This window comes from Triticum aestivum, chromosome 5B (genome assembly GCF_018294505.1).
Source record: "Triticum aestivum cultivar Chinese Spring chromosome 5B, IWGSC CS RefSeq v2.1, whole genome shotgun sequence".
In the NCBI taxonomy this organism is placed as follows: domain Eukaryota; kingdom Viridiplantae; phylum Streptophyta; class Magnoliopsida; order Poales; family Poaceae; genus Triticum; species Triticum aestivum.
Genome location: NC_057807.1, coordinates 210,372,841 through 210,388,587, shown reverse-complemented (window position 1 = coordinate 210,388,587; position 15,747 = coordinate 210,372,841). Strand labels below are relative to the sequence as shown.

The following is a 15,747-nucleotide window of genomic DNA, read 5'->3' as shown; positions in this document are numbered from 1 at the left end:
TAAAAGAACATGGATTTTGTCCGTTTGGGTCGGCCGAGTAGACGGGGTTGTCCGCTTTTTCATTTGGCTCGGCCGCGTCGTTCAACGGTTGTTGACGCATTTTTTTCATCCACTTAAAAAAAAACAATTCTGACAACATGCCTCTGAATTTAACATGCTTCCAGACGCTACCATACAGGCCCAGGTTAGATGGACGAATCGTCTACGGCCGCGTGGGCTAGTTGTGAGGCGGATAATGAGCGGCCACGGCTCGTCCGTCGCCGCGTGGGCTAGTTGTGAGGCGGATAATGAGCGGATGCACGGCTCGTCCGTCTCGTATCCGCGTGGACACAAATTGGGGCCCAGGTTAGTCGCCGCGTGGGCTAGTTGTGAGGCGGATAATGAGCGGATGCACGGCTCGTCCGTCTCGTATCCGCGTGGACACAAATTGAGGCCCAGGTTAGATGGACGAATCGTCTACGGCCGTGTGGACTAGTTGTGAGGCGGATAATGAGCGGACGCACGGCTCGTCCGTTGCCGCGTGGGCTAGTTGTGAGGCGGATAATGAGCCGATGCACACAAATTGGGGCTGCAAATGTGTCAAGACGAACAATTAGCGTGTTTTCATCCATTTGGTTGGCACGTTGGAGTTGCTATAATGACATTTGTCGAGAAATCTCAAAAATGTTAGTTAGCTCCCTTGTTGATTAAGGTAAGCTTGGTAAAAACCTGCACTTCTGTCTGAATGAGGCACAAATAGACCTAACTATTCATGAGCACACAACTAGTAGAAACCGCACCAAACCACCATAAATGCGTATCAACACAGCCAGTACACTGAGTACTACCGAGTTTATATTTTGAACCAAACAGCCAGCACCCATACAGTAAGACTTCATCAAGCAGGCTGTGAAAAACTGAGCTTGCTAGAATGGAATTTTGGCACACAAATCTTCTACCAATCAGTTTCTGTAAATGTACACTGATCTACTACCTCTACAGATGAGAGCATCAATGGACTGTTAGCCGAGCAATGCGGGCAATCTCTACTTTCTTCTCCTGCTCCGCTCCTACACATGAGAGCTGTCCATAAACTGTTAGCGGCAATCAATCTTGACATTCTAATCATCCATCAGCTCTTACTTTCGTCTCTTTCCCCTGTAGCTACTAAGCGACGACAGCCCCCCTGCAAACACCGACATTTCCGAGGGAGGGGGTGATGAAGGTCGAATCATCGACGGGAGTGGCGAAAAGCAGCCCACGTCGCCATCCGGAAGGTCAAGATCATATAACTCGTCAGCGAAGACTGCAAAGTTGGAACCAGTGCTTCTTTTTTGAAGGAGGCCAGGATCACTGGCTCTCAAGTTTAGTGCTATGTCCCTGGGTTCCAGCAGCAGTCCTAGTCCAGGCTCCAGCACCACGTTGTCAATCTCTGTCAGTGATTTCAATTGGCGTCCCAGTGAAGCAATGGTCTTCTGGCACTCTGCAAGCTTCCCGGCTGCACTAGCAAGCTCCTTCTCCTATACAAAGATCATGATTCATATTTAGACATAGAATATTGGTTCTCTTAATTTATATGCATTCAGGTTAACAGGTGGGATGTTTGAGCTGCACCAACTTTAGTGGCCCTCTTTCTACTCTGGATCGATAATCGACAAAACACAAATTCATAAATGTTATCAGAGCCGCAATCACCAGATTCAGTATAAAGAGAAATTTACCTGCTTGGTCTTTAGGTCTCCATTTGAGTTTGCAAGCCTCCAGAGTTTCGCGTCCCGAATATCCCTTGACAACTGAGCCTCCAGCTTTCGGCATTTCTGTTCATAATCTTCTGACAGCAACCTCTCCTGCACAACCTCCCCTTGGAGGAAGCTCACCATGTTCGTCAGTTTCACAACATCGGCCTTTGATGCTTCAAGTTGATGCTCCATTGCCGTTCTTTGTGACTGCACAGCCTCTTCCTTGGCAGTGAACTCCGCTGCTGACGACATCTGTTCGTCCAGTTTTGCTTCAAACAACTCAACCTTCTCCTTAAGCTTCCGGGCATCCTGATGTGCAGACTCGACCTCTGACTCCAACACCCTTTTTATGGCCTCTAGAGCTTCTAGCTGCAGCTGCAGCTCGTCAGAGAACTCCTTTTCCTTTACCACTTCATGCTCAAGCGCCGTCACCATATCACGCAGTTTCACAACTTCAGAGTTGACTAACTGGAGTTCTGCCTCCAATGATTCTTTAACAGACTCCGCAGAAATAGATTTCTCTGCTTTTTCTGCCAATTTTTCATGCAACGCCTTCTCTTTTTCAACTACCTCATTTTCTAGCGCTTTAATGATATCACGCAGTTTCGCTACCTCGCTATTTGCTGAACATAGCTGTCCCTCCAATGATTCCTTAACAGCCTCAGAATGAGTTCTCTCTGCTTCAATCTTCATGTCTAGCTGTGATGTCAGTTCTTCATGCACTGTCCTCTCCTTTTCTATCTCACTCTCTAATGCTTCGATAATGCCACGCAGTTTCTCTACTTCGGTGTTTGCGGAACACAGCTGTGCCTCCAATGGTTCTTTAACAGCCTCAACAGCTGCTTCAATCTTCAGCAATGATTGTATCATGAGTTCGTCGCGCAGTGCCTTCTCTTCTTCTACCTGATTCTCTAGTGATTTGATGATGCCATGCAGTTTTTGCACTTCAGCATTTGCAGAATACAGCTGTGTCTCCAACAATTCTTTAGCATTGCATGCAGCATCTGATTTTTCTTTGTGCTGCACAGAAAGAGCAGTCTCGGTTTCAATCCTCTCTTCCAATGATGCCATAGTCACCCGAAGCTCTGCGGCTTCGGCTGAGACCAGTTCTAACTGCGACTCAAATTCCTTCTTTTCTGCATTTTCTCCCAATGAAGCAACAATCGCATGTAGCTCCTCAGCTTCTACAGATTTGGACTCCAGTTGAAACTCCAAAGCCTTTTTCTCCGAGTCCAATCGGTCCACATCTCCCAGAGCAGCATATTTGGAGTCATTTGCCAAATCCAATTGCATTTGCATTTCAACCAGCCTGTTCCTTGCCGCCACTAGTGCGTCACAGGAGATGTCAAGCTGATTTCTAGCCTCTATAAGAGCTATCTCAAGCTCCTTCTTATCGCTTTCAACTATTTCAACCCTCGAATGCAAATCTGCAACATGACGCCGCAATTCTTCATTTTCAATTTTAGAAGAGTTGTTTCTCGTCACAGCCTTGTCGGAATCAGTCTCCATATCAAAGGTAGAGCTTGTCTGGTCTGATTCAGGCAATGCAGCCAACCTTTCCATCTCAAGGAAATCATCCATTAGGTCGATCTCAACAGGATTATTCATAATATTTGTTGCACTAGCCTTCGCATTCCTGAACTGGTCAAGCTCCGTAATCAGAGCAGATGCCCACGAGTCAGAATTTCTCAATTCACTATCAACACCAACCATACATTCTGCACTGTCAGAGTGGCTGTCAGTTAGTGATTCTGCGCTTGGCGGAGGTCTAGAATCATTGACCAATGCTGTTTTCTGAGCTAGATGATGTAACCTGCGGCATTCTGCCTCAACCCTAGCAATCTTTTTTATACTTTCCAGGTGCTGCTTGCTGGCTGTCTCTGCTGCTTGATTGCTCAAGTCTTTTTCCAGTGAGAGTATCTTCAGATCTTTGGACTGTACAAGGAGCTTGGCCTTGAGATCCAAGTTATCTTTCTCGATTGTCTGAAGCTTCTCTTGTAGATCAGGCTGTGCAGACACGGTGGAGGCTTCTGATTTGGTTGCTGCCAGCTGCTTCTTCAGCTCAGCAATATGGTTTTGCAGCTTGGAGTTCTCAGACTCCAACTCCTGGGACTTCTTGGTAAGTGCATCACGTATTATCTCCTCTTGTTCTTCCCGTACCAGGCGCAGCTGCCTCACACATTCCTTGAGGGCCTTGTCTAGGTGGCTGACCTGACCCTCGAGATAATCATTTCTATGGGAAGCAGCTTCAAGCAGCTTCTTGATGGCAGTAGCTTCGACTTCAGCTTGTTCCCAACCTACATAAAGGTTATCAACGAAATGGTTGTGAACATTACTGCATGGAATAATAAAGCTGAAAGTATCTTCCTCTTCTCTCTTGCAGAAATGAAGCTGAACATTACTTGCAGAAATACAATCCATCAACAAACTAAAATTTAAGCTAATAAATCAAATATCAACAAAGAACTAGCCATGGACAGGGGTGTGTGGAAGTTAGCTATCCACGTGCCAGAACCATGACTTGGGTTTCGAGATCTTATGGGTTTCAACACTAGCGTACTCCAACTTATTTGGAACTGAAAGGCTTTGTTGTTGTTGTGGAAATTATAGGATGGCTATTTGTGTTGTTCTGTTGTATTGATCTGACCCTCATATGGGGTATATATGGAAAATAGAAGTACATGGGAGGGAGAGAGACTTGGAGTAGAGGGCAAGTCGTACATGATTTAAACCGATTCTATCTCAAGTCCTAATCTCTAACTTAAACATAATTATACTTCTAACAGTTGTTGTAAATGAAATATGGGACTCCCTTTGACAGAATATATAATTTTCTACTATGGAGCCCGCAAAGGGGCTGTACATACTGCTGTACGAACAGCAGATGCTGGATACCTTATATGTAAACTTGTTGAAGTTGTTCAACATTTTATTGTGCGTAGAAGAGATTGTGGTACTATCCGAGATATTTCTGTGAGTCCTCCACCGGAGTTGTTGAATATCAACAACTTATTACACAAATCCCATTTTAGAGCGAGTAGAAGGATAGGTTTTATTAGCGGAGAAGAAACAGCAAATTGGGGCTTATCAGGACTGATGTTATGACCTTCTGAACAAAGAAAAACTGTCATTATTATATTACAAAGGATGAGATTAATTTGTAGGCGCCTTTTCTTATTCTAGCTGACAGAATTCCATCGGTCTAATTTAGGACTTCCCCATTTAATTTATTTTACCTAATTGTATCTACACCCCAGGGGCTAATACAGAAACAGAACAGTCCTTTCCTTTTTCTGATCATAGAGTATATAAATGCACAAGAACAAATGAGGGAATCATTCAATTCCCTTCAAGCTTACCTGCAACAGCCTCTTCTGTGACTTTAGCATGCTGCTTAACAAGATCCTCTTTCTCACTAATAGCCAAAAGGGCAGCAGCAAGTTTTTCATTTAGACTCTTCATGGTCTCCTTGGTCTCTTCATCTCCATTTGATGATAGGTATGATTCTAGTGACTGACCATGCTGTGGAGAAAAATCATTTAAATTAACTCTTGATGCTAGCTTCTCATTCGACAATTTTGGTACTCCAGTTTCTTGGGTCTCATCATGCCTAACCCTCGAAGAGACTTTGGGTGATTGACCATGATGTGCTGAAGCATTGTTTGAGACAGGCCTCAGAACCTCCTGCTTAAACAGGAGCAGAAAATTTAAATGCTTAAATAATCTTTTCTCGCAAAAATGAAAATATGTGTCGAAGACGTGTGCAGAGTTAGTAATAGATGCCATCTGCACATAGTACATCACATGAAAAAGTACCCCGCCTGTTTGTAAATAGATGACATTTAAACATTGACACGCTCTTCAATATGGATGTTCAACCATCAGTTTTTGTAGGAGCATGCTAATAGAAAATCATGAATGTATTTTGTAGGACAAACCAAACAGTACTATTTTCACCTTACCAGTCCAAATATATCTGTATCTACTAGTAGTAGTTAAAGTTAGAATAGTTTCACTGCACAAATTTTAGGAAGCCAATTATTCACCAAAGGCGGGAGGAAACATACACATGGACTATTGCAGAACTTAATACCTTTGAAAAAATAGAAGTGACGTATGAATTTCAAAAGCAGTACCTAGTACCACGTTTTAGTAACTTTTTGGGCATCAACAGAAGTCAAGTTTGTTTGAATTAATGAACTAGATGATAAAATCCGGAGAAGACCTGATCTATGTATTACAAAATTGTAAGCATACTGTATTCACATCATCAATCAAGTCCTTCTGGTAGCTACTAGAGCCATTTTCTTTAACCATCTATGTGAAACCATTTTTTCTAGAAAACGAACGACCTATGCTCTTCAGGCTTTCGATTGCATTTGTTTGCCAATCATTCAGAGTAGCCTATGCCCTATAGTTGTTGCAAGGTCTGAGGACTAGGGAAGCATCACTTAAACATTTAGGTCCTTTGCAAGGCACTGCTGATATTCAACTATTAGGAAATACACTTGTTTCATCGAAAATCAAGAACGGACTTTACCAGTATATTGGCGAACATTCAGAAATTGCTAAAATCCTCTTATGGATAGACATAGAGCCTCGGTTGACAAAGTATCATAGTTGTGGCTCAACAAGTAAATCTTACAACTGGAACTAATCTTACAGTTGATAGGTTGAAAGCTGTTGGCCTTTCTCTATCACAAGATTTCCCACTAATGGGCAATGGCAATGTACTCAACAAACATTAGCATCTAAACACCTGTCCTACTTGAATCTGATCAAACTATGAGGTTGTATGCTTTATCAATCTGTCCAAGGCAGCAAGCCTATAAATTCTTTATTTATAATGTAAAGTTCAGAACTTTCCTAATACTAGAATTAATTGCCCAAACCTCAAGAAAGAGCCACATTCAACAAAACGGCTCCCCATGATAAGAATGTGCTAACTACCCTACACTCATGCTGAGGTGAAAAGATTTGCAGGATACAAAATGAAGGCATGTGGGTAGAACCTGATCGCCAGAGCAGCACTGAGGATGCGATGACACGGGCACAGAGCTATCGCTTGCCCCAGGACTATTATCCGAAGGCTTGCGCCTCCAGAGCCAACCCGTGCGGTCCATAACCATCAATTATCCGAAAGATGGAAAAGGTGGTTCTCCTTTCTCAGCTACCACCAGCATATGCAGGTTTGATCAATCAACATTGGCACAGGAAGCGATGCAGAAAGATCTCCTCGTGCAGTGCTGCGCTGAAGATGACTAATCTGTATCAAACAGCAGCCAGTTGAAAATTGCTAGTATCAATGATCACTCGTTTATGATACCGACCGACAGGTAGAAAAAGATGCAACTCCCAGTTAATGACACCAACCAGGAACTGTGGTCACGATTGACAGGAACTAATTTTGCAACGACTGAGACCAAGCAGGAACTAGGTTGGATTCAGAAAAAAACAGCAACCCGGGAATTTGTTCTTTTGGCAAAGTGTAAGACAATAAGTTTTGGGAACCAGCACAACCCTCTAGGGGTGGCTTATCTCATTATATATAATGGTTGTGTTACAATACGTACATAAGTACAGAAGTTATACATAGTCTAACACCCTCCCTCAATCTTAGCCACTTTCTAAAGAACTGAGAAGGGTAAGATTGCGCCTACAAGCCTCAAACTGTGGCAGTGGTAAAGGCTTAGTGAAGATATCTGCAAGTTGATCCTTAGACGAGATAAATTTGATCTGAAGTTGCTTCTGTGATACACGTTCCCGTACAAAGTGATAGTCAACTTCAATGTGTTTCGTTCGGGCATGAAATACTGGATTTGCAGAAAGGTATGTGGCACCGATGTTATCACACCAAAGAATAGGAGGCTGTGGTTGAGACAAACCCAACTCCTGAAGCAAAGACTGCACCCAAATAATCTCTGCAGTAGCATTAGCCACAGCCTTGTACTCAGCTTCAGTACTGCTACGTGACACAGTAGCCTGTTTCCGAGCACTCCAGGCGATCAAATTAGAGCCAAAGAATACTGCATAACCCCCCGTGGATCGCCTGTCATCTGGGCTACCAGCCCAATCTGCATCAGAGAAGGCCGAAAGGACCCGAGAGGAAGTCGGCCGAATATGCATACCAAAAGTCAGGGTGAACTGAACATAACGAAGAATGCGTTTAACAGCAGCCCAATGAGTATCTCTGGGAGCCTGAAGATACTGACAAACCCTGTTAACAGCATAAGAGATATCTGGTCTCGTGATCGTCAAGTACTGAAGTCCACCAACAATGCTTCTGTACTCTGTGGCATCCGCAGGAGACAAAAGCTCACCATCAACAGCTGTTATCTTGTCGGTAGACGACATGGGTGTGGTGGTCGGTTTGCACTTCAGCATGCCGGCTTTTTGTAACAACTCCAAGGAGTACTTCTTCTGCGTAAGGACAAGACCAGTAGCACGAGAAGTGACCTCAACTCCAAGAAAGTAGTGAAGCTTCCCAAGATCTTTGACCGCAAAATCAGCACCAAGAGAGCAGACAAGAGCATCAGCAGCATACTGAGAAGAGCTGACAAGGATAATATCATCGACATATACCAAAAGATACATAGTGACTTCTGGCTTCTGTAGAAGAAATAATGAAGTGTCAGCAGTGGACGGCACAAACCCATGAGCACGAAGGGCAGAGGCAAGGCGGGCATGCCAGGCACGAGGAGCTTGCTTCAAACCATATAGTGCTTTGGAAAGACGACAGATATAGTCAGGACGATCAGGATCAGAGAAACCAGGCGGCTGTTTCATATAAACCTCTTCCTCCAAAAATCCATGTAGAAAAGCATTCTGCACATCAAGTTGACGAAGGGACCAACCACGAGAAACAGCAATGGAGAGAAGAAGCCGAATAGTGGTAGGCTTGACGACAGGACTGAAGGTGTCCTCATAGTCAAGACCATGACGCTGCCGAAAACCGCGAGCAACAAGTCGCGCTTTGTAACGCTCAATAGATCCATCCGAATGCTTCTTCACTTTGAATACCCATTTTGAGTCAATAACATTTACCCGTGGTGGTGGAGGAACGAGAGTCCATGTCTTGTTACGAAGAAGAGCATGAAACTCCTGCTCCATAGCCTCTCGCCAATGTGGAATGCGCAGGGCAGCCTGATATGAGCGAGGCTCAGAAGATGGATCCGCAACAGCAGCAGCCAAACAAGCAGCCAACCAAGCAACCGTACCATCCGTACGTTCCTTAGGTTTGAAAATGCCACTGCGACTGCGTGTATGTGGTCGAGACACAGGAACCACCGAGGTCGACGGAGCAGCCTGCAACGGGCTGGAGGACGGCGACGTTGACGAGTCAGCCGGTGACGAGGAGCCAGGCACGGTAGCCTCGGACTCAGTCGGCGAAGAAGGCCGGCCCACCGGCGAAACCGGCAGAGCAGACGAAGCAGCTGGCGACTCCGGCATCCCAGACCGGGCCGATGGCGAGCTCGGCATAGTGGGCCGTGGCGCGGCCGGTGTCGCGGGCCGATCCGCTGATGAAGGCGACGTGAGGACCCGAGCCGCGGGCGAAGACGGCGTGACGGGCCGAGCCACGGGCGACTCGGCGACCGCTGGCGAAAAAGGCCGAGCCGCTGGAGACTCGGCGATCACTGGCGTAGCAGACCGAGCAGTGGAGATGCTCGGCGCGACGGGCTCGTCGGGTGACCATGCATGGGCACGCGAATCGATGCCATGCAACAGAGGGCGATCGACATGCCCACCAGAAGACGACGATGATGATGGTGAATCCTCCAACAGCTCCAAACGAGCTCCACGTCCGGTTCCTGCACCATGGTTAGGTAACAGCAAAGGAGAGTATGCAACATCATCAAATTGGTCAGAAGCAACAGAGGATGAATGCAGGGATGGTGGTTCGACAGTGGACACAGGAAGGTTGGCAAAGGGAAAAACATGCTCATCAAACACGACGTCCCGAGATATATAGACACGATTAGTGGGAACATGAAGACATTTGTAACCTTTATGAAGAGAGCTATAGCCAAGGAAAACACACTTCTTAGAACGAAACTCAAGCTTGCGCTTGTTATATGGACGAAGATGCGGCCAGCAAGCACACCCAAATACCTTGAGAAAGGTATAATCAGGTTGTTCATTAAGGAGAACCTCAATGGGAGTCTTCATGTTTAAAACACGAGTAGGAGTACGATTGATGAGAAAGCATGCAGTGGTGAAAGCATCACTCCAAAACCGAAACGGAACAGATGCATGGGCCAAAAGAGTAAGACCAGCTTCAACAATATGACGATGCTTACGTTCGACTGAACCATTCTGCTGATGTGTATGTGGACATGCTAAACGATGAGCTATCCCAAGCGACTGAAAGAAGGAGTTGAGGTTGCGATACTCGCCCCCCCAGTCCGACTGGACATGAACAATTTTGTGCTTGAGAAGACGTTCAACATGTTTTTGAAACTGAACAAAAATATCAAACACATCAGATTTGCGTTTAATAAGGTAAAGCCAGGTAAAGCGACTATAAGCATCAACGAAACTGATATAGTAATTATGACCACTGACAGAAGTCTGAGCAGGACCCCATACATCTGAAAACACAAGTTCTAACGGATGTTTCACCTCACGACTGGACTCCGAAAAAGGAAGTTGATGACTCTTCCCCTGCTGACAAGCATCACACACTGCTACATCTTTATTACTAGACAAACTAGGAAGCTCATGACGACGCAAAATATGACGGACAATAGGTGTGGCCGGGTGACCAAGACGAGCATGCCACTGTGACGGAGAGACCCGAACTCCACTGAAAACGCGAGCGACGCCAGGATGCTCCAGACGGTAGAGGCCCTGGCACAACCGCCCACTAAGAAGAATGTCCCTCGTGCCCCGATCCTTAATAAAAAGATCAAAAGGGTGAAATTCACAAAGCACATTATTATCACGTGTGAGTTTAGGAACTGAAAGAAGATTGCGGGTCACAGATGGAACGCGAAGAACATTGCGAAGCTGAAGACTCCTATTGGCATGTCTAGTGAGAAGAGATGCTTGACCAATATGAGAGATGTGCATACCTGCTCCATTGGCGGTGTGGATCTTGTCGGAGCCATGATAGGGTTCACGAGTGTGAAGCTTCCCCATCTCGCTGGTCAGATGCTCTGTCGCCCCAGAGTCCATGTACCAGTGTGGATCGATGGAGTAGGACTGAGTGTGTCCCTGGTGCTTCTGCGGCGCGGGACGATCAGCCATGGCGACCTGACGGGCATTGTTGCGTGTATCTTTGCCGTCATTGCCAAGACCAAGGAAGCTTCGCTGGAAGCGCTTATGACACTTGGAGGCCCAGTGCCCATCGCGGCCACAAAGCTGACACACACGTGGACCGCCAGCCCCCGGTAAGGTCGCAGTAGGTGGGGGGGCCGAGGCGGGCGACGGTGGCAGCCCCAAGGGAGACCGGGGTGATGAAGAAGAGCGGCCACCCTTGGTGGCGACGTTGGCCGAGAGAGAGCCAGTGCCCCTGGTGCGGCGAGTCTCGACCCGTTGCTCAGTGAGAAGAAGCCGAGAGAAAACCTCGTGTGCCAACATGGGTGTCGAGTTACCCCGCTCGTTGATGATCTCGACTAAGGCATCATACTCCTCATCAAGACCATTGACAATAAACGAGTTGAACTCGGAGTCGGTGAGGGGCTGTCCAATGGAGGCCAATGTGTCGGCAAGGCCCTTGACCTTGTTGTAGAACTCAGTGGCCGTGGAGTCAAGCTTCTGACACTCTCCAAGCTGACGACGGAGTGCAGAGACACGAGCCTGGGACTGCGCTGCAAAGGTGCGCTCAAGGATGGTCCAGGCCTCATGAGACGTCTTCGCGAAGACAACAAGGCCGGCAACTGCCGGCGAGAGCGACCCCTGGATGGAGGAGAGGTTCGCCTGGTCCTGCCCCGTCCAGACGCGATGGGCCGGATTGTAGACCGGACCGTGCACGCTGTCTACCAGCGCGGGTGGGCAGGGAAGCGATCCGTCGACGTAGCCTAGCAGGTAGTGACTCCCCAAGAGCGGGAGAACCTGCGCACGCCAGAAGATGTAGTTGTCTGCGGAGAGCTTGATGGTGATGAGATGACCGAAGTGAAACGGCGGCGGCGAAGACGATCCCATCGAGGAGGCTGCCTGGGGTGCAAACACCATGGAGGCAGCCGGAGGCACCGAAGCCGATGCGGGAGGAGGCGGGACCGCAGCCAGGGCGGGCGCCGCAAAGCTCGCGGCCGGTGCGGACGCCGCAAGGCCCGCGGCCGGGGCGGACGCCGCCAACCCCGCCAGCGGGGCGGTGTGATCCGCTCGCGGCAGGAGCGGCGGGACGACGCCTGCGGAATCCGCAGCGGACGGCGGCGCCGCGGTGTGGACCACGAGGTCACGCCCGAGCGAGGGCGCCGGCGGCGTGGAGAAGACGGAGCCGATGCTCCTTGTCCCGATCGGAGCCGGAACGGAGATGGCATCGAGCAGGAGGTTGAGCAGAGCCGCAAGAGAGGCCGGGAGAAAGCCCGCAGCAGTGGAACCGGTGGTGGCGGCGCTCGACATGGCGGCGGCGCGATCGGTGGCGCGGCGGCGGCGGTGAAGGCGGCGTCGGCTGCGGCGGCGGTGCGGGTATTAGGGTTTAGAAGCGGAAGCGATCGTAACCTAGCGTGATACTATGTAAGACAATAAGTTTTGGGAACCAACACAACCCTCTAGGGATGGCTTATCTTATTATATATAATGATTGTGTTACAATACGTACATAGGTACAGAAGTTATACATAGTCTAACACAAAGCTAAGAGTCAAAAGTGGGCAAGACCAATACTGACCAACACAAAGTCCCAACTATGCCCTGTCCAGAAATTCCAACTAAGAACAGCCGACCCGAAAAAAGAGATTGCTCTTCTGCCTTAACATCAGGAGAAGAAGGTGCGAGCAAAATAGTAGTAGCAAAAAAGTTGCAATGCGTCACTCCAAAAGTTGTAGCCACCGACTGCTCTCAACTCCCCCAAATAGAATAGAAACACAAGAGGAATAAATATGATTTTTTTTTTCTTCTTCGAGCAACCAAGGGAATGATAATCCTTGGGCAAAGAACAAGAGGCACAATCCCTAAATCCCCAATTCCACCTCGCCAATCACCTAAACCTAAAGCTAAGCCCCGCGCAAATATGCTGAAACCCCCAAATCCAGACCTAACTTGAAGAGAAACCGGCAAAGACCAGCCCTTGGGAACCGGGGAAAGAAGAAAAGCAGAGCAGCTAGAGAAATTTCATGGCGGAAACCAAGAAGGGCGAGTCCCGGTCCCGGAGAGTAAGGCGGGAGGGAATGGGCTGCATTAATACCTGCTATTTAAGCATCACACGGAGCAATGCCCCTGCATCGAGTGCAAGAACTCCGTGAACACAGCACTCCACTTCTTCTTCTTCTTCAATGTTTCTCTCTTTATTTTCTCGCTCTCTCTCACTAGGATTATATTCTCTCTCTCTAGGATACTGGATGGGTGTGCAGGCTGCGCTAGGAACGGAAAGCGAGAAGCGTCAGCTCACGCAGTCGCACAGATCGGAGCGAGAGAATACGAGCCGAAAAGCGGAGTGGGGAAAAAGGGAGCGGGAGGGGAGCTGGAGAGGAGGTGGCCATGGGCGTCGGCACTGCTGCTGCAACAGCTTGGCCACCACCACCCCCACCGCCTCCTGCAGCTTTGGCCATGTGAGATGCCATGGTCCTATACTATAGTACGAGTACTTTCCAGTTCCCAAGGAGGAGTGAGTGTTGTGGCTGTGCATCGGAGGAAGAAATAAATGCTCGCAGCCGGCCAGCCGCAGCAAGAATCCAAAGCGGCTCTTTCCCATTCCCGCAACTAAAATAAATGCAGCGAGCGGGAATCCGAGGTGCACACTCACCCGCACCGCATCAATGGTGGTCGCCGCCGGCCGGCGTTGCCTCGCTCCTTCTTCCTTCCCGCCTGGGCAGCTCGAATCGCCGACGCTCCGCGGTCCTCTCTCTGTCTGTCGTAGTAGTATACTAGTGCTAGCACTACCTTGTAGGCTTCCTCGGTGCTTTTGTTGATGCAACCACTGGATGGGTGGTGGTGGTAGTGGTGGTTAGTGTTCCTTGCCGTTGGGGACGGAGAGCGAGATTGCAGCAGCGGATTAGGGTTCTTGGCGTAGCTCAGTTTAGTTTAGTTTAGCGTGAGGCGTGATTCGGTTTGGATTCTCCCGGGCGATGTGGGGGTTGTCGTACGGTACCCCGCGCATGAGGTGGCAAATTTAACAGATTTGACCTATACGAAATCAAATCACATAATGAACTGTCCGTGAAACTATTTCACGCGGCTGACCCGTGGCGCCTAGCTCTCAGGCGCTGCACTAGTGCAACGCCCGGGATCTAGGCGCTGCACTAGTGCAACGCCCGGGAGCTAGGCGCTACACTGTATAGTGTGGCGCCTAGCTCTCAGGCGCTGCACATTGACTTAGTAATTTTCTGAACACACGGGTGCGATGCTGGCCGTGTAGCGCCTATCTCTAAGGTGTTGCACAATGTAGTGTGGCGCCGTCGTGTCGGGCGTCACACAAAAAGTCAGCCGCGTGAAATAGTTTCACAGATAGTTCATTCTATAATTTGATTTCGCCTATAGGTCAAATTTGTCAAATTTGATTTCGCCTATAGGTCTAAAAGCGCCGCCTGGGGGTGAGCCGGCGCAAAGAAAGGCCCTGGGGGCGAGTCGTCGCCCAGCCGTCGGCCCCCAGGGCCGCCCCAGGCGAGTGTTTTAAAAAAAAGGGGCCGTTCGGCGAAGTTATGATAAAAGAGTAGTTATATTTCGGCTAAACATGGCGAATTTCGGCCAAATTCGCGCATTTTCATTACATTAAGCTAATCTAAAAAAGAAAGGGGTTGAAGTCGTCGCCGCCATCGTCGTCGTCGGCCTTCTCCTCCTTGACGCGGACCCCCCGGCTGGACCCGACGTCGCCATGGTGGACTGGCGGCGGCGCGTCGTCATCGTCGTCGCTGTCGCATAGGACGACGACTCCGTCTTCGTCGCGGCCGCGTCGGCGCTCCTCGAAGCGGCGCAGGGCGGCGCGCTGGCGCTCCTTCGCCTTCTCCCGGCGCGCCTTCTCCATCGCAATGGAGTCCTGGCGCGCCCATTCTAGGGCCGCGTCGTCGTCGACGAACTCCGCCTTCACCGGCGCCAGCCCCGGCTCCGTCTTCACCGGCGCCAGCCCCGGCTCCGTCTTTGGCTTGACGAAGCGCGGAGGAGACGACGAGGAGGGGGCGCGCCGGCCGCCCTCGTTGATGACGATGCCGGCGCTGCGAGTGCGCCGGCCGAGCGGCTACTCCGCTGCGGGCTCGGCCTTGACGCCGAGCAGGGCCGGAGTACCGGAGGAGTGCGACGAGGATCGGGAGGAGGAGGACCCGAACCGCCTTGGCGCCCATGCCCCGACGCGTCGGTGCTGTGCCGGAGGGTACGCCAACGGCGGGTCGTTGTCGCCCTCGAGGTGCATGAGCACGCCCTCGAGTGTGCGGTCGGGGACGCCCCACCAGAGGTGGCGCCCCTCGCTGTTCTGCCGCCCGCCGACCACCGGCGCGTCGTTGGTGGACGCCAAACGCTGCTGCTGGCGGCGCTCGAAATACGCCGCCCAGGCCGCGTGGTTGTCGGCGGCGTACTGGGGGAGGGAGCGTTGGGCGTCGGTGAGGGAAGCGCGCGCGATCTCGACCTCCTCGGCGAAGTACTCCGGCTTCGCCGCGGCGTCGGGCAACGGGGGAATGGGCACTCCCCCGGCGCTGAGTCTCCACCCCGATGGCCCGGCGCGCATGTCCGGCGGCGCCAAGATGTTCGCCTGGAACAGGAGCCAGGACTCCAGTACGCGGAGCGAACGGCGGCCGAAGCCGTTGGCCGCCGCCTCGTCTCCGGAGAAACGTTCTGCCATGGCGACGGTGCTCGGGAGAGGCAGGGAGAGGGAGGGCTGGACGGCGGCGAGGGGGCGGGCGGGGCTGGTGTGGGTACAGGAGAGTGGAGTGGAGGCCGC

At 50.0% G+C, this 15,747-nt stretch overlaps 1 protein-coding gene across 3 annotated transcripts; it reads right to left on the bottom strand.

Moving 5' to 3' along the window:
* Nucleotides 1-651: 651 nt before the first annotated feature.
* LOC123111032 (filament-like plant protein 2) lies at nt 652-13,935 on the bottom strand. Of its 3 annotated transcripts, none has more exons than XM_044531708.1 (5): nt 13,066-13,935; nt 6,731-6,984; nt 5,078-5,402; nt 1,701-4,015; nt 652-1,499 (listed from the first exon to the last, which is right to left on the bottom strand). In XM_044531708.1, exons 2-5 carry the CDS (start codon nt 6,845-6,847, stop codon nt 1,119-1,121), a joined length of 3,138 nt encoding a protein of 1,045 aa, XP_044387643.1. In that variant the 5' UTR covers nt 6,848-6,984; nt 13,066-13,935; the 3' UTR covers nt 652-1,118. The 3 variants fall into 3 exon arrangements, with proteins under 3 accessions (XP_044387643.1, XP_044387644.1, XP_044387645.1); XM_044531709.1 differs by having other exon boundaries at nt 13,624-13,935; XM_044531710.1 differs by lacking the exon at nt 6,731-6,984 and having other exon boundaries at nt 13,624-13,934.
* Between the last annotated feature and the right edge of the window lie 1,812 nt (nt 13,936-15,747).

Bases quoted from the DNA above. Each gene is read 5' to 3' on its own strand.
- LOC123111032 (XM_044531708.1), bottom strand. From the start codon at position 6,847: ATGGTTATGGACCGCACGGGTTGGCTCTGGAGGCGCAAGCCTTCGGAT. The intron at 5,403-6,730 runs GTTCTACCCACA...CTGTTTAAGCAG, and splicing joins AGTGCTGCTCTGGCGATCAG to GAGGTTCTGAGGCCTGTCTC. The intron at 4,016-5,077 runs GTAAGCTTGAAG...ACCTTTATGTAG, and splicing joins CACAGAAGAGGCTGTTGCAG to GTTGGGAACAAGCTGAAGTC.